Below are 24,083 nucleotides of genomic sequence, written 5' to 3'. Positions count from 1 at the left end.
TGAATGTGATGTTCTCACAAGTACAAGGGAAGTTGTTTTGTTCCACTTTCAAAGGCTCTTTGGAATCTCCTCCGACAGACTTAAGAGATCTGACTCTCATTTATTCATCTACTCGTCAGAAATGGAGACTCGACTCCAGATGGAACTGTGGTCTGACAGCATCACAACAGTAAACCTGGTCCACCTGAATTCCCGAGGGCTTGAGAAGCAATATTCAAGTCAGTGGACCAGAGCCCAGGAGTTTAGGAGGTTAGCATAAAGCTTTTTACTTAGGACTCTTTTCCACCCCCCCACCCCCCGTCACAGTTTCTGGCCGGGTTTCTGGGTTTGAACACACTACCTCCAGCATATGGGGCTGGCGCCCTACTCCTTTGAGCCACAGGCACTGCCCTTTACTTAGGACTCTTAGCTGAATGGGTCTATCCATCTGCCAGTGTGGGATCTGAGAAGTTTATGAACAAACTTGGAGCAGGTTATAGAGACTGAGTTAATTCAAACAGAATCAGGGGCTAGGTCATGAAAAATTGTTAAAGTGATTTACTAAGCTGCTTTCTCAGCCACGGACATTTTTGGAATTTAAGGACTGTTAGAGATCAAATTTATTGGACTCCTGTTCAGGTGATACTTCCTAACAGATATGAGAAGATGTATGAACAAAATATTAAAGCTGTAGCTCAGTGTCTAGGGCGCTGGTCACATATACTGGGGCTGGCGGGTTTGAACCCAGTCCGGGGCCTGCCAAACAACAATGACAACTACAAACAAAAAATAGCCGGGCGCTGTGGTGGGTCCCAGCTACTTGGGAGGCTGAGGCAAGAGAATCGCTTAAGCCCAAGAGTTGAGGTTGCTGTGAGCTGTGACACTAAGGTACTCTATGAAGGGCGACACAGTGAGACTATCTAAAATATATATATATATAATTTATATATAAAAATATATTGAAATATAATATATATTTTATTAATAAAAATATATTGAAGCTGTGTAGAAAAAGAGTGTAGTTTACCAACTCAAGTATATGCCAGTATTTAGATTTAGACTTAATATAACATAACAAGAGGAAAGATTTTCTATTGTTACATTGTCATGAGCTTATTAACATTATAGATTTTCAAAAATTACCACAGTGAAAGTAAATTAGCAGTCTCAGGAGGGGCTGCAGGTTCTTATGATGCCCTGAGGATGGACATTTTGTTTGACTTTCTCAGCATTTTCTCTGCGTTTTCACTGGGATCGTCCCCTCACTGTCGGCCTGCGGGACCCCCGGGCCGACCTGAGCTTGCACATGTGACTCTGCATCTGATTGCATCAGTCACACCATTGCCTCTTGGTGACAGTGATGGAAAGTTAATGGGTATGACCGAAGTGGACAGGAAGTCTTGAGGCTCTGGGGGGCTACTGAAGAGGACCCTCTTTTGTAGGCTCAAGCCCAGGAGGGTGTGAGGATGAAGCCGCTGTAGCTGCTTTGTGCCTTGAAAGGAGAACAGGGAGCTCCCAGGAACCAGCCTAAGGAGCCTGAATGAAGAAGCCAGAAATCAAAGGGAAACTGAGGCATGCAGACTTCACGTAAGCCCTATACCCAGCCGTGCCCATGATGCCAGGCAACCCAGACTTCTCAGCTATGTGAGCCAATAAATTCCTTGCTTAGCCAGCGTGGGCTCAGCTTTCTAGGACAAAGCCGTCCTACCTGATTACGTGCACTTTGCTTTGAGTTTCCACTGTGGATTTTGAAGAATGCACTTCGGGAGGGGCATGTTGGGCAGCTGCCTTAGCTGCCAAATTTCAACGCTGATGTTGGTGTAACTCTTACCACTGGTGCCGCTGTGTTGCCTGACTTGGGGCCCTGTTCAGAGACTCCCCAAAGAGATGTAGTGTTCTTGGAGCATAGGAGAAAACATGAACCCCTGTTGTCTGGGATTTAATTCTGGGCGATAAGGCACCATGAAAGCTATCTTCCAAAGACACTCCTGAAGTTAAATACAGGACCCACCAGCAGCAAACTAAATCTGAATTAGAAGTGAGGTGTATCTTGCTGAGAAAAACAATCTCACATGTGAGAGTATTTTGAAGGTTAAATATCACTATTCTCACTTCCTTAATCAAACTGAACAACCATCAGCATGGAACCTGTGACAAGTTCTATGAAGTGACGACACTCATTCTCCTGTGCGTAGCACAAATGTGGATTTTAGAGCATTCGCTCACTACGTTAGTAATATGGATAGTTTCGCCTTACAAAACGCTGAAGATACGGAATAGTAAGGGCAGCTGAATTTCTAAGAGAGATAATTCTCCTAAGAAGAAAACCTCACAAATTTGATCCTACCTGGTAAGCTGGCAAAGCTCAGTGGATGTTTAGGAATGTCTAGGAAGCCGGGTGGCAAGGTTTTCCCCAATTTTCCCATCACACTGGGAAAACCTTGCCACTGTATTCTAATGACTCTGGGTGAGATCCTACAGCCGGACAACACAGATGACCCCAGATTACATCGCCAGGGAGATGCAAGGAGGCTGGTAGTGCAGAGGTTGGCCTAGGGATGCCTAGAACCTTTGACAGCTTTTTGCCTTCTCCCCAAACCCTATAACCCCATATCTCCTAGAATAATGCCATTTTCAGGTCTCTCTGTGTTGATGGGCACCGTTCGGTGACTAGCCAGCCGTCCGTGAGATGGTCACTGTGGTCAGCCTTGCTCAACAGAACATGGAACTGCAGCAGTGCAGGCAGGATATCAGGGGAAGCATCTTCCCCTTCAGCGAGGGTTAAACTGACGGAGGGGAGGAAGGAGAAGAGACAGCAGTGTGGACTGGATTTTCTCTTCTGCCATCTGGAGGCATCTCCCGTTGTGTCATTTGATCTAACCTCCCCCTGCCCCAGCCTTTTGTAGTGGGCACTGTCACCCCACTCTTCATAAATGATGCATCTGTTGGAATTCTGTTTTATAGACCGAAACATGACTACAGTGGCTGTCGCCAGAGAGGAGTTTCTTATCTCCTGTGGTAGGTCCAGAGGCAGGAAAGCTGGTGTGATACCATCTGAGCAAACCTGAGTTTCTGGCACTAAGAAAGAAGTGGATGGATATTGGAGGCAACTGGCAGTGCCAGGCACAGCCGGAGAAAGGTCAAGAAGTGCTGCAAACAGAGATGGTCAGAAAGGCAAGAAGCTGAGCTGGGCTCCTAAGCTCGGCCTGGCCTCAAACACTCCATGTTCCTCACTGTATTCTAATGACTCTGGGTGAGATCACACAGCCGGACAACACAGCTGACCCAGATCACATTGTCAAAGGGAGGTGTGGTTACCAACATAAACGCTTCACTTTCACCGTCCTCCTAAGGGCCAGCTGTTTGCCATCATTGCCACTTTCAGCACCATCAAGTTGTGTGATTTTCCTCCGACTTGGACTTAAGTCTCTCTGAAGAGTGGTTATAAACTCTAGCCTTGCCCTGATGGGGCCGTAGGGGAAGAGGCCATGGATGTCCCAGTGTGCTGGGTGTGGGATTCTTTATCTCAGCAGACGGCCCAAGTGTCGGCCTGTGACCTTCCACTGGAAACTGGCTTCTACTGGCAGAAGCTCTGAGGCTCTTGTCTGACCTGGGTCCAGTTTATTCCTTCCAAGATGGCCACTCGCTGGGAGAGCCCTGACCTACAGGAGCAGCAGGGTTCAGTGTGTCGGTCAGGTGAGCCACAGGGGCAGCAACACAAGCCACATCAAATGACAGAAACAGCAGCGGAAGCACGGTGCCCAGTGCATGACTGAGAGTGCGAGGCTGGGACTGAGGGAGGGGGACCGGGCCTTTATTAACTCATTTACAGAGGAAGATGAAATTCTTGAATTTTTTGCATGACTTTTTGCTGCGCTCTCCACATGCCAGTATCTGCTGCGTGCACCAAGTGGTCCCACGTGCCCTCAGGAGGCAGACAGGTGTGGAAAACCAGACCTCAGTGATGACCTTGGCAGCAGGATATAAATAACTCTCAGGGCACCACCATTCCAATATAGAGCTTGAGGTGTAAGTGGGTGGCCCATGGTGTTGGCCCTTAGGCTTTCCTGAGGATTGGCTGGTTTCACGAGACCACATGCTGGGGGGAACCTATCTTTATAATCCTGGTGTTGACATTAGGTTTGATAATGGTCAGCAGCTGTGGGACATGGTGGGCTTCCATTAGTGAGATGAGGACCGAGCAGGCTGTCACAAACTGCCTCACAGGAGGGGAGGGGTAGTCAGGCCATGGCGCAGGGCCCATGGACCTCCATATAGCTGGTATCAGGTGTTAAGATGGCTGCCCAGGAAGCAGCTGCAGTCAACGCATTAATGGCACCTTAACCGACTGGGTCTGAGCATGATGCGATAAGGTTTCCTCCTTCAATGTGGGCTGGTGTGGACATGGATTGCTCTACACAAAAGCCATCTTTTTAGTTGCCACTTCCAGGGTTTTGGGCAACTGAAGTTGGGACTCTAGAGGAGAGGCACGTCCACATTTGGAAGAGAAGAGAGCTCCCTTGACATCGTGATTCAAAGTTATCCTTGGGTCCCTGTTGGAAGGGGGTTTTGCTTTTCTACGTGCCATAAATTTCGTCATATTTTAGCCAACACTCTTGGGAAAGCACGGTTACAAGAAAGGGTGGCCTGCGATGTTTTTTTCCCCAGGCAAAGTTGTCAACCTTGTCTTTCATTAGTTGATAATCAGAATGTGCTGGCAGCTGACTGGCGTGAGCAGGTAACATTTCTCTTCCTAGTTTTCAATATGGTCCAGATCAAAAGTGGCTAACTGTAGGATAAGAAACAATCACACGCTTACAGGAAAGTTACAAAGACTTTTTTTTTTGAGACAGAGTCTCACAACGTCACCCTGGGTAGAGTCCTATGGCATCACAGCTCACAGCAACCTCAAAGTCTTGGGCTTAAGTGATTCCCTTGCCTCAGCCTTTCAAGCAGCTGGGACTACGGGCACCGGCCACAACCCTGGCTATTTTCTTGTTACAGTTGTCATTGTTGTTTAGTTGGCCCAGGCTGCTGGTGCCTCAACCACTGTGGTACAGGCACTGAGCCAAGTTACAAATACATTAAAAGTAACTTTTTTTTCCTGAATCCATCCGTAACTTGCCAACGTGGCTCCTCTCACCCCTACATCCTTCAGTACAAAGACATTCTCCCCACAGTAAAACTATCCCAACCAGGCAGTTGGCCCTGATGTGTTGCTACCACGTGAACTCCAACCTGCCTCCGTTGCAGCCAGTTGTCCTCACTTCTCCTGGCAGAAGGGCCCAGTTCTGAATCTCCCCTGCCCTTGTCACGTCCCTTAGCTCCTCGACAGTCTCAAGTGGCTTCTTGGCTTTTCTTCGCCTTTCCTGACCTTGAAGCTTGTGGGGTTTCTCTTCAGAGGGAGGTTCAGTTATGCATCTCGGGCAGGAGTATCATGGAGGTTCTTCTAAGTGCCCCTACCTGTGGCACCTGGCTCCAATTTGTCCCACGACGGACGATGTTTGTTCACATTGACCACCTGAGTCAGGCTGGGATGTTCGCCTTGGAAAGTGATTCTTCTTCTCTGTGCAATTAACAAGTATCCATGGAGTAATCCATGGAAATTATGTAAATGTATTGCTTATCGAACTTTATTCATTTACTGACAGCTGAATGAATCCATAGTTTCCTACTTGTTCATGAGGTTATAATCTTTCATTATCACTGTTTCATCTGATGCACAAGCTGCCCCCTATTTGTCCAGTGGGAGTCCCTGATGGCTGGCTCCTGGGTCTTTGTGACATCCCGACTGGTCTTTGATCACTTCTTTTTCTGGTTCAAGATGGGCTAGGCTCATCTTTGCATTTCTTGCCCCAGCCATTTCTCCAATAAGCTGAGTTCTTTTGGTGGAAGATGGTCTGTGGAGATCGTGGTGTGGGTCTAGGTTATCCTCCTGGGCATCTCAGCGGACAGAGGTAGACACTATGGGCCTGCACGCACACACAGATTCATAGCTCTCCTCTGTCTCGGAGACTGAAAACCCACTGGGACATTCAATCCCCGTCAGCATGGCAGGGGGCAGGGGTCATTCTAATTTTCTCCCTCTCCACATTTGTAGCTCCCTTCACTAATAGTGAAACATCTGATTTCTGTATCATTAATAAATCTTTTTATTTTTTAATTTCAGCTTAATGTGAGGGTACAGATAGTTGGGTTACACTGTGTTTGTTCCGCAGAATCCAAGTTGTAGCTGTGTCCCTCACCCTGGAGGGGTGCCCCATACCCCCACATCATGCCTGCCAGCTGACAGCACCCCAGGCTCCCTCCTTCCTTCCCTCTCCTCCTCCCCCTCTCCCACCTCCCCTCACTCAAGTTTCTGTTTTCTCTGATGTGGATGTGTATTTGCTGGTCTATGGGCTTCATATGAAATTTGAGTACATTGGATATTTGCTTTTCCATTCTTGTGATACTTTACTGGGCAGAATGTTCTTTAACTTCAAGAATATAAGAACTTTAAAATACAATTTTGTTTGTATTTTATTGCATCCTCAGCTGTAAACAAACTCCCACCTGTGCCACCACAATAGACCCCCTGCCCTCCCCTTGCCTGGGCTCGAGCTTCCTATGCCCAGGCAAGTTCCCTACACCAGGCCGTCCCCTGCAGGGACCTCATCCAGCTTGGCTCTGACACCGCAGCAGCCACAGGCCTTCTACCCTGTCTGCACACTGCTCAGAAATCCTCGTCCTGGGACCTGATTCCCTGTGCCAGCCAATCCCTGCATGCACTGGCCACACTTGCTGGGCTCCAGTTCCCTTGCAAGGCTTGGCCCACCCCTGCAGGGTGGCCTCCTCCCCTGCCCGGACGCAGACAGCCTCCTCTGCGCCTCCCCAGCCTGGCACCCAAACCTTCCTCACTCTGCCCTGACTAATGGCTTTAGTGCTGAATTCTTCAGGAAAGGTAGAGAAAGAGGAAGAAGCTGTCTTCTAGTTTATTCAAGTCAATTTTTAAAAATAACATTGGTACTGATCCAATTAAACCATGATCTTTGATTGGAAAGAATGAAGAGAGGAATTTTGGAGGCTTCTACCTCCTTGTCTGATGTCTCTTACCCACCTCCTCTGTTGAGGGCAGTGGAGTAAGATGTCCTTCATGTCTTTAAGGATCAGAGTCCTTCAGAGAGGAGAGACATTCTTTCCCTTGATGGGTAAAGGAGACCATAGGTCTGGGGAACGCCTGGGCATGACCAAGGGGCTACATCAGCTTGGTGCCTCGACACCAACTGCACAGGTCCTGTAAAGAGGCTCTGGGGCCTCCCAGTCCCTCAGTCTGGCCTCTGTGTCTGCCTTAGCAACCTGAACCTCAAAGATACTTTTCTTCTTTTGCATAAAAGATAATCTCCTGGGAAGCTTCATTATTTATCTTCAAAGCTTTAGAAATAAATTTGGGTGTTGTGTTTAGTGCACTGCTTACAGGGAACCCTGCTGTTTAGGAGAGTGGATTATTAGTGATTTAAATACTATTCATGAATTCTGTGAAAATCTGGATGGTTGTTTTATCCTGGGAAGAAACTTCAAATGATTATAAAGAAAAACATGAGTTTTGAATAACTCAGTATATTTACTTACATACATAGAAGGTGATGGAAGTTTTTATCAGTGTGTTGAGAGTTGTATTTTAGTAGAACCTTGGCAAGGTGAGGCCTGGGAGCCCCTCCCAGGTTGTGTGCCTGGCTGCTCCTCCTTAAACAGGGAACCAGGGGCGGAAGGACCCTCCCAAGAAACAGCAATGAGGTCGGGAGGAGGGGAATCCTGCTATGTCTGTAAGTGCCTGAGGGGGAAAAAAACCTTGACTTTTTTTTTTTTTTTTTTTTCATTTAGAGTTAAAATAGGAGTTAGTCCTAGAAAGTTGTTAAGGACATAAGACCTAAACATTTTTTTTTTTTTTTTTTTTTTAGAAATCATACTCATTTGCTTTTATGTTTCTAGAAAAGGTTGGGGGATTCTTGCCTCTTAAGAGTTCTTCAAAGGGTGAAATATGATTGTGATTGGGGAAAATACTGAGATCTTAGTTTCTGCCTTGAGTGAAATAATAAAGGGTTGGCTCACTCTGGGGTCAGAGACACGGCCCTCCTGCTGTGCTAACCCGGGCTCAGGCCCCCACTGTGATCTAGGAACCAAAGTCAAGTGTGTCCCGAAAGCCAGTCAGCTCTAATTATGGCAGGACTGAAAATGGAGGGAAAGAAAATAGGAGTCCTGGGACAGGACAGCTTTTTGAGGTAGTTTAGATATGTTTATGAGGCAGTTTTCTCAATACAAATTATTAACAAATTTATAAGCAAAAATTTCTGAAAATATTGGAGGATAAATAAAACTATGTTTACATACACAAAAGGCATTTCAACTGATTTTGCTATAAGAAATGTAGATCATGGGCTCAGCGCCTATGGCTCAACCGGCTAAGGCATCAGCCATATACACCTGAGCTGGCAGGTTCAAATCCAACCTGGACCCGCCAAACAACAATGATGGCTGCAACCAAAAAACAGCCAGGCGTTGTGGTGGGCGCCTGTGGTCCCAGCTACCTGGGAGGTGGAGGCAGAAGAATCGCTTGAGCCCAAGAGTTGGAGGTTGCTGTGAGCTGTGATGCCACGGTTCTCTACCCAAGGCGACAGTTTGAGGCTCTGTCTCAAAAAAAAAAAAAAGAAATATAGATCACGGGAATCCCTGTGTGTGGATTTCTTAGTCTTTGGCAGAAAAATTAAGCAATCTTTCTTCAAAGTTTAGCATGTGTTAAGAATCTCTCAGGGACCTGCTTTTAAGGTAAATTCCTTGGCCTCATCCCCAGAGATTGTTTCAAAAGTCCAAAGGGCATACTTTGAGAAACAACAAATTAGGGAGAAGAGAGGAAAGGTGTCACTGGAGGCCAGGACTGTTTACTGTGACCCAGGTGTGGGACACCCCAGAACCTTGTCCTGAGGCTACACGTGGCTGGGACGGAGGCACAACCACACCTCCTTTGAAAGGAAAAAAATTCTTAAATTATGAAAGTAATATAAAACAATGCTGTATCAAGTTTGAAGAAGGAAACAACAAATATTATCATCCAATTACTCTAGCATGTTACCTCTTATATATTATTATTTTATTCCTACCTTTTTTACAGACACAGTTTTTTACACAGTTCCAATCACAGGACATATCATGCGTGTAGCCCCTGTCCTCCCGATATGATTCCACATGAGTCCTACCCCATGTCTCCTCCCAGTCTCCCCAGGCATAATGGTAACGAGCTCCAGATTGGGCTCAGCGCCTGTAGCACAGTGGTTATGGCACAAGGCACATACACTGAGGCTGGCGGGTTCAAACCTGGCCTGGGCCAGCTAGACAACAATGACAACTACAACAGGAAAATAGCCAGGCATTGTGGCGGGCACCTATAGTCTCAGCTACTCGGGAGGCTGAGGCAAGAGAATCACTGAAGCCCAAGAGTTTGAGGTTGCTGGGAGCTGTGATGCCACAGCACTCTACTGAAAGCAACATAGTGAGACTCTGTTCCCCCCTACTCCCCAAAAAAGAGCTCTGGGTTGTTCCATTGACTGGTTTCACCATTGTCTGTGTCATCATCTGTTCATCTCTGTCCTACTGTCACACTGTTCAATTTGCTTCTAATTTTGCTATGTTGACTACCTTCCTTCCTAACCTTTGACCTTTTGGATCATGTCTTTAAGGCAGATTCCCTTTGCCCTGAGGATCTGGGTTTCAACCCACTGGATGCTCCTCCTGGGATCTCCTGTCAGGTCAGGGCCCAGGTACAGCGTGTGGCATCCAGAACAGTGTCTTTAGGTCTGGGCGGCAGGGATTTACATTCAGTCCAACTACTGAAGGCAGTCAGGAAGGAAGGGGATTTTTTTTTTCTGTGTTAGAGATTGTCCAGGTTTCTGGAATAATTGTAAAGAAACAAACAAACACAAATAAACCAGGATTCTATTAGGGCTCAAAGAAGAGCTTATAGAGTCAAAGGAAGGTGGGTTTTGGGAATGGAAAAGAAAGAAGAAAAATGGAAAATAAAATCTAATCTGAAAGCTTGGAAAGTGGTAATAGCTCATGGTTATTGAGTGCTTACTGGAGATTACAGGGATCTGGGCACACAGCATCCCTCGTCCCTGCTCAGACTCTGAACAAACTGAGGAAGAAGACAGAGGCGTGGCTCTCGGCAGCCGAGGAGCCCCGTTACTGACCAAGCTCAGAGGAGAGAAACGGCTACTTCTGCGGGCTCAGACTTTCTCCACGGCCGTCACAAGGGTGACGGGCAAACATTTTTGTTGGGTTCCCGCCTATATAAACAATTTGATTGAAAAGTACGTTATAAAACTCATAGACCATGGGAGGTACTGGGATTTACCAATGAAGCTTTAGAACAGATAGATAATGAGCAAGGAGGAAGTTCAGTCGGTCCTATAAAGATTGTCCATATTCCCCAGGCATCAGTTCTTCCTGTCCAGGTCTTCAAGGTGACATGCACTAGCCAGTTCTGTATTTCCTACCATCAGGGAGAGGTCACCACCCCAGGATAACCCATCAGGCCAAGGCTTTTTCAGAACTTGCTGTGTTGAGATGTGGTGGGCCTTCCTGTCTCTGTACTCCCCTAATTCTGTTTAATGCTGTGATATCGTCACTCCTGATGCCATGTATCTCCAAGTGCCGTCTGTGAATACCAGCTTCCAACAAATTGATCGAGGTTGTTACTGTGCTTCACTGACAATGGCCACAGTGCAAGTCTGATCCTGAATATGCAGGGAAATGTGAATATGGAAAGTATTCCCTGGGTATGTTAAATGTATGGTTCTGAATTTTATAGCAACTGTATCATCTCTTGAAATCCTCAGAGTGTTATCTGCCACATTCCTATACGTGATCTCTTTCCATGTGGACTGCACCCACTGTTCCCCGGGCCACCAGCAGGGAGGCAGCAGGTGTGGGACAAAGAAGAGTGATTCTTTTTTTTTTTTTTGCAGTTTTTGGCGGCAGGGTTTGAACCCGCCACCTCCAGTATATGGGGCCAGCACCCTACTCCTTTGAGCCACAGGCGCTGCCCAAAGAAGCAGCGTGATCCTTTTTGCACAAAAATTGTTGATCCCTCATCCAGCTTAGCACTAAGATGACCTGAGAGCGTGATTAGAAAGACAGGCACAGCCACGCCGCAGATTGCCTGCTGAGGGCTGCACAGTATCAGGGAAACCCCACCTTGACAGCCATACACCTGCAGGGGCACACTGGTGACAAGCGTCCACACACAGCCCGAGCCGAGTCCTGACTTGCTCTGTGTCCGCTGTGAGTCATCCCAAATCAGTATGACTCTTAGTAGCCTGGTCTTGAAAAGAAATCCCCTGTGGGGCAGCTGGAGAGATTTGCTCCCCAGGCCACCCTCCTGCAACCAGATCCAACCGCGGGCAGCTGAGACAAGCCTGCCACCTGCTTACCTAAGTGCTACCCAGAAGAAGGCACCCCAGAAAGGAGCTGAGCAGGAGGTCAAGAGTGTCTCAGTAGTGGTGTTCCCTCTACGTGGAAGGAAACATTGGGAGTGAGGAGGAAGTGTTCCCACCAAGCTGACTTGATGCCACACTCTGACTACGTTCTATGTATTAACTCACCCAGGGCTCCCGATAACCCTACAAGTTAGACAAACATCTGTCCCCATTTTCTAGATGAGGCAACAAGATGTATGGAAATTAAGCTGCCCAAGACTTCACAGCTAGTACATGGTCAGACTAGGACTTAAACATCAGTCTGGCTGACGAAGGAAAGGAGGAAAGGAAGGAGAGGCTGGAGGGGAAAAACAGTGGTAAAAGCAGAGTGCCTGGCACTGTGGAGTAACTGGCAGCATAGAGTTTCCCTCCTTCCCTCGTAACTTGGAGCCTGTAAACACTGCTTCGGCTCCCCCCGCCCTTTCAGACTCAAGGCAGTGTACAGATCACCTCCACATCTGCATTTCCAATTGAAACGAAAAAGTACTCTATTAGGGCACAACCCAATTCATCTTCACTTTGTAGAGATCACCTCTGACAGTGACGGGTCACCAGAGGATGCTGTTACTCAATTTAAGACAAAATGTTCCTTCATTTATTTATTTTTTATTCATTTTTACCCAGCAGGTTTCTTATTTCAGGACCAAGAAGCAATCACCAGCTCCTGGAGATTATCAATCAGGGCTGTATCCCTTAAAAAGCGAAACATTTCACCCTGTCCTTCTATTTTCATAAAGGGCTGGTTGCAGAGCAAGCTCCCAGTAATGTCCCTGCTTCCAAGCCTCTTAACTTAAAACTGACCAGAGTGGAAGCAAATAAACAGGAACTGGCAAACAGAAGCTCTGATCTGCTTAGCCAGGCGTTCCCCTCTGCAGGCCCTGAGTATCTCTGGGCAGGTCAGTAGCCCCTGCTAACGGCAGGCCTCTGTTTCTGCTCCAGCCTCAGCTGCTACCCTGACCTACCGGAGGACCACAGCAACTAGAGACAGAAGGAAAGCACGAGCAGTTTTTAGCAGAGTGGAAAGACTGTGTTTATAGGCAGAAGACCCAAATTCAGGTCCTTGCTCCAACATTTTCTGGCTGTGTGATCTTGGGCAAGCCACTATTTCCCCCTATGTGAGCTCACATACGGGTGACTTATATGGTTAAGGTTTCATGCAGTCAGCGAACAGCTATGCACCTGCCAAGCTGCGTGGCAGTGCTCTCAGCCTCCTGTGGCAGGTGCTGTCACCAGAGAGGGGAGGCCATGGGTGGATTAGCCATCTGAAACAGAGACCAATTAGGACAGGGAAGACCATGTAGAGTGGATTTAGTGAGACTCAGTAAAATTCAACAGGTACTTCTATTTGATTGCAATGTGCTAGAAAATCCAGGCCTTTCCATTCTGGAGGACAACAGGCTTCTTCTGAGCACACAGCCATTCTTGCTCATTTACAGAGGTGGGCAGTGGTCAGGGGCACTGCCGATTACCACAGAGGCTGATAAGAGACAAATGGTGGAAGGACGATGTCATCTGCAGTGGATGTGAAAATAATGAACTTCTGCATCATTTTCTTTTTCAGGTAGGAGAATAAGTCAGTTTAAATGTTTGCACTCCCCTTAGCCTGTTTGGGCTTATTCTCTGTGTTTATTTAATGTAATTACTCACTTCTGAGTAGTTTTTAGTCCAAATGATTATAGTGTTTTTATCCTCATTAAAACTGAAAAACTAGAACATTGGGAGGCCGAGGCGGTGGATTGCCTGAGTGCAAGAGTTCAAGACCAGGAGACCAGCCTGAGTAACAGCATGACCCTATCTCCACTAAAAATAGAAAAAAAATACTATTCAGGCATTGTGGGCGTGCCTATAGCCTGCTAGCTACTTGGAAGGCTGAGTCAAGAGGATCACTTGAGCCCAGGAGTTTGAGGTTACTCTGAGCTGCGACACCATGGCACTCTACCCAGGGCACAGAGTGAGACTCTTATTTAAAAAAAGAAAGAAAGCAAGAGGAGAAAGAGGAAAGGAAGAAGGGAAGAAAGGAGAGGAAAGGAAGAAGGGAAGAAAAGAAAGGAAAGGAAAAGAAAGAAAGAAAGAGGGAGAAACAATGCTTCTCTGTAAGCTTGAAGGTTAGTCTGCAAGAACTATTTGTAATCATTGAATCTTATTTCATTGATACCTTGAGTGTTAACTCACTTACCTATGCAGGAGGCAATATAAATGGATTGGAATCCTGTCTCACTCATAGCGACGTGGCATATGGCAGTTACTTAATCTTTTGTTGTCTGTGTTGTAATAGTGTTTACTTGTTAAGATTAACTAAGACACTGCATGCAAGTTCCTGGCACATAACATTCACTGAATAAATGTCGCCTGCTTTATAGCCATTGACCTACAACATTTTTTTGGTATCTCTTGGGTTCTTTACAACCAAAGAGCTTACTTAACTACAACAGAGGCTCACTCAAACCCTCTCCAGCAACAACTGTGTACGAAACAAGGATGTCCATAGTTGGGATGGGTGGCAGATGGGGATGAAGAGTAAGAAGATGCTTCAGGAAAGGAAGAGAGGAGCCATGGTAACGTCTTCACTCTGGCGTTCACCAGTAACGAGACTCAGCCGCCTCCTCGCCCACTGCGGTTGGCTCCTCTTCAATCCACTCCTGCGTATTCCTCACACTTACAGTTTCTAATCGCTCTTTCTGCTAGCTCCTCACTCAGACATGTCCTGAGTACCTACAACTTTCATGTCCCTCCTCACACAAACCCTTCTGCCTCAGCTCCCCATTTCCTACTGGGAATTGCGTTTGCCAACATAACCCAGGGAGAGACCGGGACTGGCCTGCCTGCTCTTCATTGGGTCACTGGTCACCCTCTGAATGGATGGGCATTGGGTTGGGTGCCCGCCACTGGTCCACCCAGCTGTGGCTGGCAGGAGTGGGGTTTGTGGCCTGTGCTGTCCCAGGACCTCAGCAGAGGCTGTGGGTGTTGGGTAACAATTCTTCATGGCTTCTGGCATTTCTGTGCGTCTTCTGAGAAAGAGGCATGGACAGTTCAGCGCTGCACTGTCTTTTCAAAGATGTCTGCACAGCTAACAGAAGACAGAGAGGCTATCCCTGCTTCCCCTCTCAGGTCAGAGGACGTTTGTTTCCTGACCAAGACAAGAGTAATGCCCTGTTCCTGTTAGGTCTGTCTGGATGCTTCCCAGTCCCCCAAGTCCCCAGTGTCAAGAGTGTGGCTAGTTCCAAGTGGAGCCAATGATGGAGTGATCACAGATACAGAACAATCCTGCACAAAAACTGTTTATTACAGGAAAAAGAAAGAAGCTATCCAAAGTGGAAGCAAAGAAGGAAGCTGCACAAGTGACACAGTGAAAATACACTCCAGAGAGAGAAGTGGGGCTGTCTTCAGGAGAGGAGAAAGAAGCCCAAATCTGAGCACAGCTGCCTGTCACATGCTCACTAGTCTGTCCTGGCAGGATTGGTTGCTGTTACCTGCCTTTTGGGGTGATTGACAGGTTGGGGTTACAACATGTATATCTAACTTAACTGTATACACCCCATATTGATCTGAAGTAAAATAATAATAATAATGATAATGTTACACAACTCAATAGGCTGGTTACGTAGCAGTTCCCTTTCAATGCAGGTACCTTGCCTAGAACCTTTATGAAGCCCTGCCCACCCATGTTATGCTAATTAGATGGTAATGTGCTCTCCATCAGTTAAAGGTCTCCCAATTACTAGCTGTAATTTGGTTTCTAGCTACCTACATTTTTTTTTTTTTTTTTACCGTTCTGGCCAGGGCTGGGTTTGAAACCTCCACCTCCACAATGCAGGGCTGGCGCCCTACTCCTTTGATCCACAGGCACCGCCCTAGCCACCTACATTTTGGGTCTCACTCTCCATGCTTAGCGGCTTCCTTGTCACCTTTTTAGCCTCTGCCAGATCTCACTTTCTGGGGCAGGTTTGCTTGAAGCTCCCTTGGAGCTAAATTCACATTTCCTCAGTTGTGACACAAACTCATGGGATGTGCAGCCTTCCACCTGGACCAACCTTTGCCAATCCCCAAGGGACAGCAAAGGTAGAGAAAACTCATGTAATTATGAAACTTACGCTGGCTGTTGCTCCATGAGAAATAAAGTTCTTTGTCTCTGTTCCATGGGTGGCATATATTCGTCCCTTATCTAGGAAACTTGTTAGATTGCAAGCAGGGTAAACTCTCAGGCACCTTGCCACTCTTGACAATGAGAAGAATGTCCTCATTCAAGGGAAAGGGTGTGCCAGGCACTGTGATGAACCCACCTTCTCTGTTCTGCTTCCACTCCTATAGTTTCACCCATTTATGCATTAAATAAGAGGGTTCTCCAGGCAGGGACTTATTTTGGGGAGAAAAATGCATTAGACAACAATGGGAGGTGGGGAAGAACGAACTCTCCAAACTCTGCAACATTTCTGCTCTCCCCGAGCCAGCCTTGACAGAACCAGATTTGGCACCTGTGTCTACCATGGCACTGCTGCTGAGTCAGGCAGGAGCTGTCCTAGCACAGCTGTGCCACTGCATGGCATCGAGTCCCCTTGAAGCCCAGTGTGCTCTACTTGACCCATTCAGCTGCTCTGACAGTCGCAATATAACATGGGTGACAATTTGATAGTGATGTTTACTCCTTGTCAAGCCCTTAGTAAGACAGTTTGCAGAGTTCATTGTGTCAGTGCTGGTCTACCAGCAAGGCTACCAAGAATTATACAATATTTTGCACCAGAGGCTAGATGGCCAGCAGGAAAGTGATGCTTCAAAATTGCCTGCTTTATGTCCCACTTTCTGGGTAAAAACACACTGGATGTTTACGTGTGAATGGTTTACAGAACAGGGAGTAAAAAGGAAGGCTAATAACAGAGCACAGGATGTAAGGTGAAATACTGTAAGGTTTTGCTTCTCTCCATTCCACTTGGTCCCATCTCTAAACAATAACTTCTTATGTAACTTTCCCGGTTGTGAGATGGCCTGCAGGGGGCCTTTGGGCTTATAACCGCCTAAGAAAATCTTCATCCTATAAATACATAACTAGAGATCCTTTGGGCTTGAGGGTAGCTGCTGGTAGCGAAAGTCACCTTGAGGGGTTGCCCAGCTTGGTAGTTGTCTGTAGCTTGGGCAATCAGAAATAAGCCTCTAGGGCAGTGTTTTTCAACCTTTTTTGTTTTTTTTTTTTATCTCACAGCACACTTGAACCTACAGTTAAACTTCTGTGACACACTTAAATTATGTTGATCCAAAAAAAAAGGAGTAAAGAATATACTTACTGTGCTTTGAACTTCTTTCAAAAATAATTTATCTAATGGTCTTTAAACATTTTTGTGGCACACCAGTTGAAAATCACTGCTCTAAGGCCTTCATCAGGCCAAAATCCTTTCTACTGAGTAAATAAATCCAGCTGGGTTGGGGATGGAGGACTTGTAACAATCTCTTCATTTCAATGGACATTTCAGGAGGCAGGAATTTTGCCTACTTGTTCACAAGTTTATCAGAGTAGGCACTTGGCACACATTTATTAAATGGATAGCAGCTCACATTATCTAAATATTTAAGTTGTTTGGTTTGGTGAAGGTTTTTCCAGGAGATTCAGAGAGAATGTCAGTTGATACGTGCTAATGTACTATTTTCATTAACTCACTACTTTAAAATTTTTGGATCTTTTCATCCAGGTGCTGTTTACTCATTTAGATGTGGGTTGTAACCGAGGTGTTCACTTGTGAATAGTTTCATCATCATCCAATCAAGGGCAGACAAGGTTGATTTTGTACTCCCCATCCCTGACTTTATCTGCTATAAAGATTACTTTAAACTGAAAGAAAAACTCTGACATTCTAGAATGGCAGCAACCTGGGATAATGAAATACTCAGCTATGGGAATATTTGGTCCAGGTCAAAAGAAGGTACTATTTGTTGAGCTGCAGGTCAGTCTGTAAGGTGGTATGTGGTAACACTAGAGTTCTTTGTAATAAGAACAGGGGTCTAGACAAATAGAACAGGGGCTTGGCTTCAATGGCTGGAAATAATTTGAAATGGCATTTAAGAATTGAAATTGAAAGCCAAGCCTCTGTCAAGGGTCTGTTCTCTCTGACAAAACAATTTGGAGGCAGGTTCTATAGCCTCCAGAGTACTTGCAATTGTGAAGGGCAAATGTCCACTGCTTCTTGAGGAAAAAATCTGGAGACTTTTGAAACGAGTAGCTCAGATTGCCTGTACACAGGTGTCTGCGTTAGTGAGTTTTACTGGCTGCACAAACAACAGGACGCTACACAACTATGAGGCCAGGGACAGCTCTGCAGAACAGTTTAAGGATCCCAAATTACCAGGCAGTGGAAGAAGTTCTCATCAGACCTTATTAGGGACTAAGAAACTTCACTAGCCAGGGCCACCTTAGAGTACCTGTCAGCTGTCCCAAACTGTCTATTAATCACTACAGGAGAACATGACAAGGAGAAAACATTTTTTTTTTGGAATTTCAAACAGACCCCAATTTTTCCCATTAAAAAAAATCAGACTGCATCTCTAACAACTTACTTAAATAACAACACTGATGAGACAGGCTGCTCGTACCCAGGAATGCAGCACAAACAGAAAGGAAAACTCTCGGTGCTTACTGAAAAACCAGGGCTCTCTGACCATCTCCAGGACTCAACTGTTTTAAATCTATAGGTTGGGAGGATACAACTAAGCCCGCCATTGCTATGGAGATCAGATAAGACAGAGAACCCAACACTGCCCAGCACTCAGTGAGTGCTTCCTAAACAGGAGCTGTTGTCACCATGCAAAAACACATGTTACAAGTGAGTATTATTAGGAAGAACTGCCGTTATAATCAAAGGAGAAGAAATCGCAGTGAATCTCTGGTAGAATCTCTTACTAACAGTAAGAGAATCTTTCTACAAAGGTAAGATAAAGACCTGCTCTTCACCAATTTTCACTATAAAAACTGTGTATTGATTATAAACTAAGAATATAAACTACAATGAATTGCCACCGATCTTTATTAGTATGTTAGCTAGGCCTGTAGCCTTTTAGTAAGATTTGTATTCAGAAAATTATTTCTTTATTTTGATTTAATAAAGTTTCCTTGTCAATTCTCAACTCATGAGAGGTGACTGAGATATTTTTAAGATTTTTACCTGAACTGTTCATCAGTGTCCAAAAAGTAGTGTTAAAAACACTGACGGAAACCGAACATACTGCTCCATGACTTTGCACATCAGTGAAAAGCATTTTTTTTTAAACCTTTATCCAGGTACAAACAGTAGTACTGAACTTATAATTTAGATTCATTACTTTACAAAGAAAACACAAGCAGAGAGATTAAGTACTTTTCAAGGTCGTATTATTTCAAATACCACGTGTGTGTGAAGGGAAAAAGCAGATTACAAAAATTATTAAAATAAGACTGACACTGATCACTTATCAAATTCTAAGGCAGGTTAAGAGACAGCACGTGAACAGTTAAAAGGGAGACAGCATGCTTTCACTTAGAAAGGGGCATTTCCAGCTGGTGTTATTTCCTTTCCTAATTGAAGATCCTAGCAGATTATGCCACTTCCAAAGATACTTCTATCTATCCATCTGCCAAACATGACAAAACTTTTATGGTTTCCTCTTTAGGAGAGATAAAACAGAGGACATAAAGTGACTGGTACATACTCCAACAACTATACTCAAAGTATTAATTCTTGGATCAGTTATTGGGAGGGCAGTCTAGCATTTTGAAGAGGGTCTGTATTCCATCCTGCTCAATTTGGTATTTATTAATGAAAGCCCATTAAATACCAAAGTCATGCTTTATCAAAACTGGAACTGACACAAAGCTAAGAGGAAGAATCCAAATTCATAAGTACCTTTACAAGTAAAATTTAGTAAGGATGAATGCTGTCCTTCAATCAGGTTAATAAAGCATCCCAAGAATGGAGAAGCAAGAATCCAATGTACTCAGTTCTGATATGAGGTCAACTAACACTTGTACATGGTGAAGACTCGGGAATGGGGGAGTGGAGAGAGGGAAGGAGGGAGGGAGGTGGGAGGTCATGGTGTGATACACACTTTTCTGGGGCGGGACACAATTATAAGAAGGACTTTACCTAACAAATGTAAGCTGTGTAGCCTGGTTCTTTGTACCCTCAAGGATTCCCCAACAATAAAAAAGAAAAAAAAAAAATGAAACTGTATGAAGACAGAAGTAGACTTGGCTCACCAGCTATGCTGTGAAATTCAGTAGAGACAACAATGTGATATGCTTGTCTAACAACACTGGCGGTAATAACAAGAACATATGCCAACCAGGACAGCTATATGAAAACCACCATGAAGTTGGCAATAATGCTCCTGAACCCTGCTCTAGTTAGACCACAGAAGACTTGCATTTAGCTCTGAACAACATATTTTGAGAGAGCTACAAGAGCTGATCACAGCTTGGCCTGAAATAGCTATCATGTAAGATTTCAGAAAAGTGGAAAGCCTGAAGGATATGAAGAGGTGGTGGCTAGATGGAATAAACAGGACTCTTCTGTCTAGTTTCACATGTGTGCTATTTGTATAGAATTGTGGGTGACAACTCAGGTGAAATCCATCTCCTGTAGGTGTACTAACTAGCTTTACTCAGCAGTGGCTAAATGAAAATTATAATGAAGTTATAAATCTACAGTAGGGATGTGCCATTTGATTCCAGCTCTATGACTATTTTCTATCATATATTTATTCTATTAGGAGGGAATCAGAATTTTAAACTTTCTAAATCATCTAAACAAAATGAATAGTTTTTATCTACCTAAGTGTTAATCTAATTCCTAATTTATCAGCACCCATCTGGCCCTTCTGCAATGGTCTCTGAAGCCTTTGGGAACCAGGAGGAATCTTGCTAAGCAGGTAGACTTAATGATGGTCCTGTGCCTGACTTAGAGAAAGCCACCACAGTGGGGCAGCCTCCTAGTGGAACTTTGAAGGTTTCTACAGTCCACAGTTGGTGTGGAAACCAGGATCTTGTGAAACCCCCAAGACTGCTAAGAATTTTAGGCAGAAGACAAGGACTCAGAGCCCCTCCAGTAGCAGGAAGTCCATCAACTCCTATGTGACTCTGTGGGGCCTTCAGAGATGACATCAAGGACTATAAATAAAACCTTGCACTTAGGAGCCTACTGTGCACTTAATACAGCTGTTCTTTGCCATTAACTCTAACTCCTTCGGGGGTTATATTACAGAAGTGATATGATTACACAATTAAATATTAGAAATGACCACCGAGTATATCCTGTTTATTGTTTATGATTTACACGGAAAATGATGGGCCAGGGTTGTAGAACAATAAACCAATCATTACATTTAGACCTGGGCTTTTGAAAAACTTGCATTCCATTTTAACAGTTCATATATATTTAACAGCTTAAATAAAAATTCATATCACAAATAATCTTAAGAGTTAGCTTAGAGATAAACAAGAAACACAAAAGGAAACCACATAGATCTACCTTTAAATATTAGCATTCATATTATAAGAAATAAGAAAATGTTTAAAAAAATAAAATTATTAGGTCAAGTCACAACATAAAATAGAGAAATAAGATAAACAATATTTTATTAATATTAATACTATTTCTAATTTACCTTCATATATTCTTAACTTTTTCAAAAGGATCCAAGATACGATCAAATAGTATTTTGGTCTGAACTTCTTAGCCTTAGCTTTTATCCAGCTTGTTACCACAAACATCTTAAAACCTCACTATCCTTTTTTAAATTTAAACCAACCCTTCCTCAACTTTTCTCCTTCATAGCAGCTGTTTATAGACAGTCAAGTGCCAAGAATGAAGGACAGTAACAGATGGAAAGCAAAAAGTACAACAGCGATCTTCACTTCAGCTTTCAACACTGCTGGTTGAGTTTGGAACCAAAACCTCTTAACGACTAGCAGATAATAGCTAAATCTTAACAGGCAAAGAAGAAATATTTTCTTTGGGACAGCTGCTATCTAGGAGAAGAAAACCAAGGTCCTTTAATACTACCTAAATATAATGTGTGGCTTATTATAGAGAAATCTTTAACAATGTAAGTTTAACCAGTAAGTGTCACAACTGATCAATACTACTTAGAAAGAAACAAAAAAAATTACATTAGCCACGAGTTTCCACAATATACACATGAGAATTAATTTTAATCTGATTTGACTATTTGACACTAACTGATCATCAACGAAATATGAGAAAGATCACAGAGTAGAAAACAAGCAAAGATTAGTTTATACACAGTGACTCTGTACATCAGAAGGAAAACATGCCAGCTAATGCAACATGAAGGCCTGAAGGTAAGCATTTCCAAAGTCACAGAAGCCCCAAGGAATCCATAAATTACAAATTCACCACATTACATGCATGCAATATTCACTTTTGTTTTACCCATAAGAGGGTACACAGTATTTTGCTGTAAATACCAGACACATTTACAATATATGCAAAAATTAGAATGCAAGTGTTATGTTTCTAATATTTAAGCCTCAAATGTGCCAATAGTGAAAACTCATTTATTTTTAAGAATGGAAAAAAGAGATGGAACATAAATACTCAGAGAAATAATTGTAATCCTGCATTTGGGAAGCCATATATATATATTCCTTGCATGTGTCCAAACTAAATTATCAATGGACCAACTGGAGGGATGTATACTCACCATGTGCTTTACTATTTCATTCGCTCAGATGTGATATTCCAACAGCCAGCACAGTCTGGTGTGGATGTCAAGTCACATTTGAAGTGAACTGACAGGTTTGTGTTTGCACACACTCGCCCCTATGTGTGACCCCCTAAAGGAGAAGCCGTGCATCTTGGTTTGGGGTTACACAGTCACAAAGATGACCCTCTGAAAGTTACCAGCCTTTCAAAAATATCACAGAACCAAAACTACCTTAAACTAACTATATTCAATACTTATTAAACAGATGTGCCTTGAGTATTCTGGACCTTTTTATCAAAGGAGAAACAGGTTGGATGAGAGGTTAGAAAGGGTTTCAGGAGGCCATCTAATTCATCTCACTGTACTGAGCACACTAGATTCTTCACATGCTTTACTAACTTCATGTTAAGCACATCCACTGTTTCATTAAATAATTTACTACCTAAGCATTTCAGGGGAGTTATATCTATGATTTTAAAATTTTGTCATGTTCTTGCCAAACTTTTAGCCTTTTTTGGCATTCTGAAGTCCTAATTTTAAACAAAGATGGAAAAGACATCTAAAAAACGTCTCAGTATTATAAACCAAGAGGTTTGATGTAGCAAAAGCAAAGGGACCAGTGAAAAAGCATGCTTTAGAATTTGTTTTATTTCCAATGAAACCAAATACTTCTGTTGTGATCGGAGTCTTCACATTTGCTGCAGATAGGAGAACTTAATTATCACCACTTAGTGACAGTTTTATAGACAAAGCCAAATGTCTGCCACACAGATGATACTTCTTCTGGAGAGAGTTAACTCATAAGCTTGAATTTATAATTAATTTAACTAAACAAAATGGACGCACTGCTTCAACATTCAGCTTGCAAACATTTAGTACTTCCTGCAAACCTAAATTTAGTTTAGAAAGGTGAATATTCTCTTTCTAAACTATGGCATATACTATATATAGCATTTTTAAATATATTTATATATAATTATTTGCACATCATATTTAGAAGGAATTTGCAGATTTACTTCAATAGACGATTGCATCTCAGCTGGTAAGGTTCAGGGCGCTTCTGCGGTGCTGTCACTAGAAGGAGGAGCATCAGGATCAGGGTCGGAGGAGGCAGCTGCAGATGCTTCGATAACTGCAGGTGGGAAGTGACGGCGGCACACAGGGCATGTTCCCGACTGGAGAAAAAAAACAAGTTGAGAACCACCAGGAACAATAGCCGCACAAGTAACTTAATAAAGAAAAAACAGTATCATTACCCTAATAACCAATCAAGTTCTTAAAAACTAAAAAAACTTCAAAGCAACACAACATAGACAAACTAAATTTTAATGCTATTTCCGCTGCACCTCCTTTACACTCATCAGAGCGAGTAACCAAGGTCTCTCAATTGTTTGCACCTTTAATATCATTCCTCCTTAACGTAGTAAGTTTTAATTAAAAGCCTGCACACACGATGCTGTGATAGAAGGTGAGCAGAGAATCACAATGCACATATATGAAGAAGTCAGAGTTTAGCTAGCAATGATCTGAATCAAATCATTATTTAATCCATTGTGTACATGTAAGAAAAACCAGAGACCTGCTTAATTCACACCAAATCATTCCCTCCAGGACTTCTCATATCACACTAAAACCTCACTTTAGTCTAGCACAGACTTGTCAAAGCAAAAGAGCCTCAGACCTTTATAAGCCATGAATTTCCAAAAAGATAAGATAGGTGCCTTCTAAATGCTGAAACAATCAACTATAGATGTGGGAAGAAGGAAGCAGTTACACTAGGAGTGTAACACCTTAGGGCCAATGGAGGATTATAGAGATCATCCCTTTTCAAATCTGGGCTTTTCCCCAAAGAGACCATGCTGTTGGAGGTGACAAAGAACTGTATCTTGGGAACTTTCTCCCCAGAGGAAACCA

At 43.9% G+C, this 24,083-nt stretch overlaps 1 protein-coding gene across 2 annotated transcripts in view; it reads right to left on the bottom strand.

The window, feature by feature from the left end:
- PJA2 (praja ring finger ubiquitin ligase 2) overlaps window positions 1-24,083 on the bottom strand; it is a 74,470-nt gene that overhangs the window by 4,449 nt on the left and 45,938 nt on the right. Inside the window, exon 9 of one of the 2 annotated variants that reach the window (XR_001161249.2) lies at window positions 23,186-23,344. Coding sequence is in view for 1 of the 2 variants with exons in the window: in XM_003788925.3 (XP_003788973.1) it covers window positions 23,219-23,344 (126 nt within the window). In the remaining variant the exon portion in view is untranslated. Of the gene's footprint in view, window positions 1-20,730; window positions 23,345-24,083 lie in introns of those variants that run through there. The other variant, XM_003788925.3, reaches the window with a different exon arrangement.

This window comes from Otolemur garnettii, unplaced genomic scaffold (assembly GCF_000181295.1).
Source record: "Otolemur garnettii isolate 467f Iridium unplaced genomic scaffold, OtoGar3 scaffold00030, whole genome shotgun sequence".
In the NCBI taxonomy this organism is placed as follows: domain Eukaryota; kingdom Metazoa; phylum Chordata; class Mammalia; order Primates; family Galagidae; genus Otolemur; species Otolemur garnettii.
This window is presented reverse-complemented; position numbering and strand designations above follow the sequence as displayed.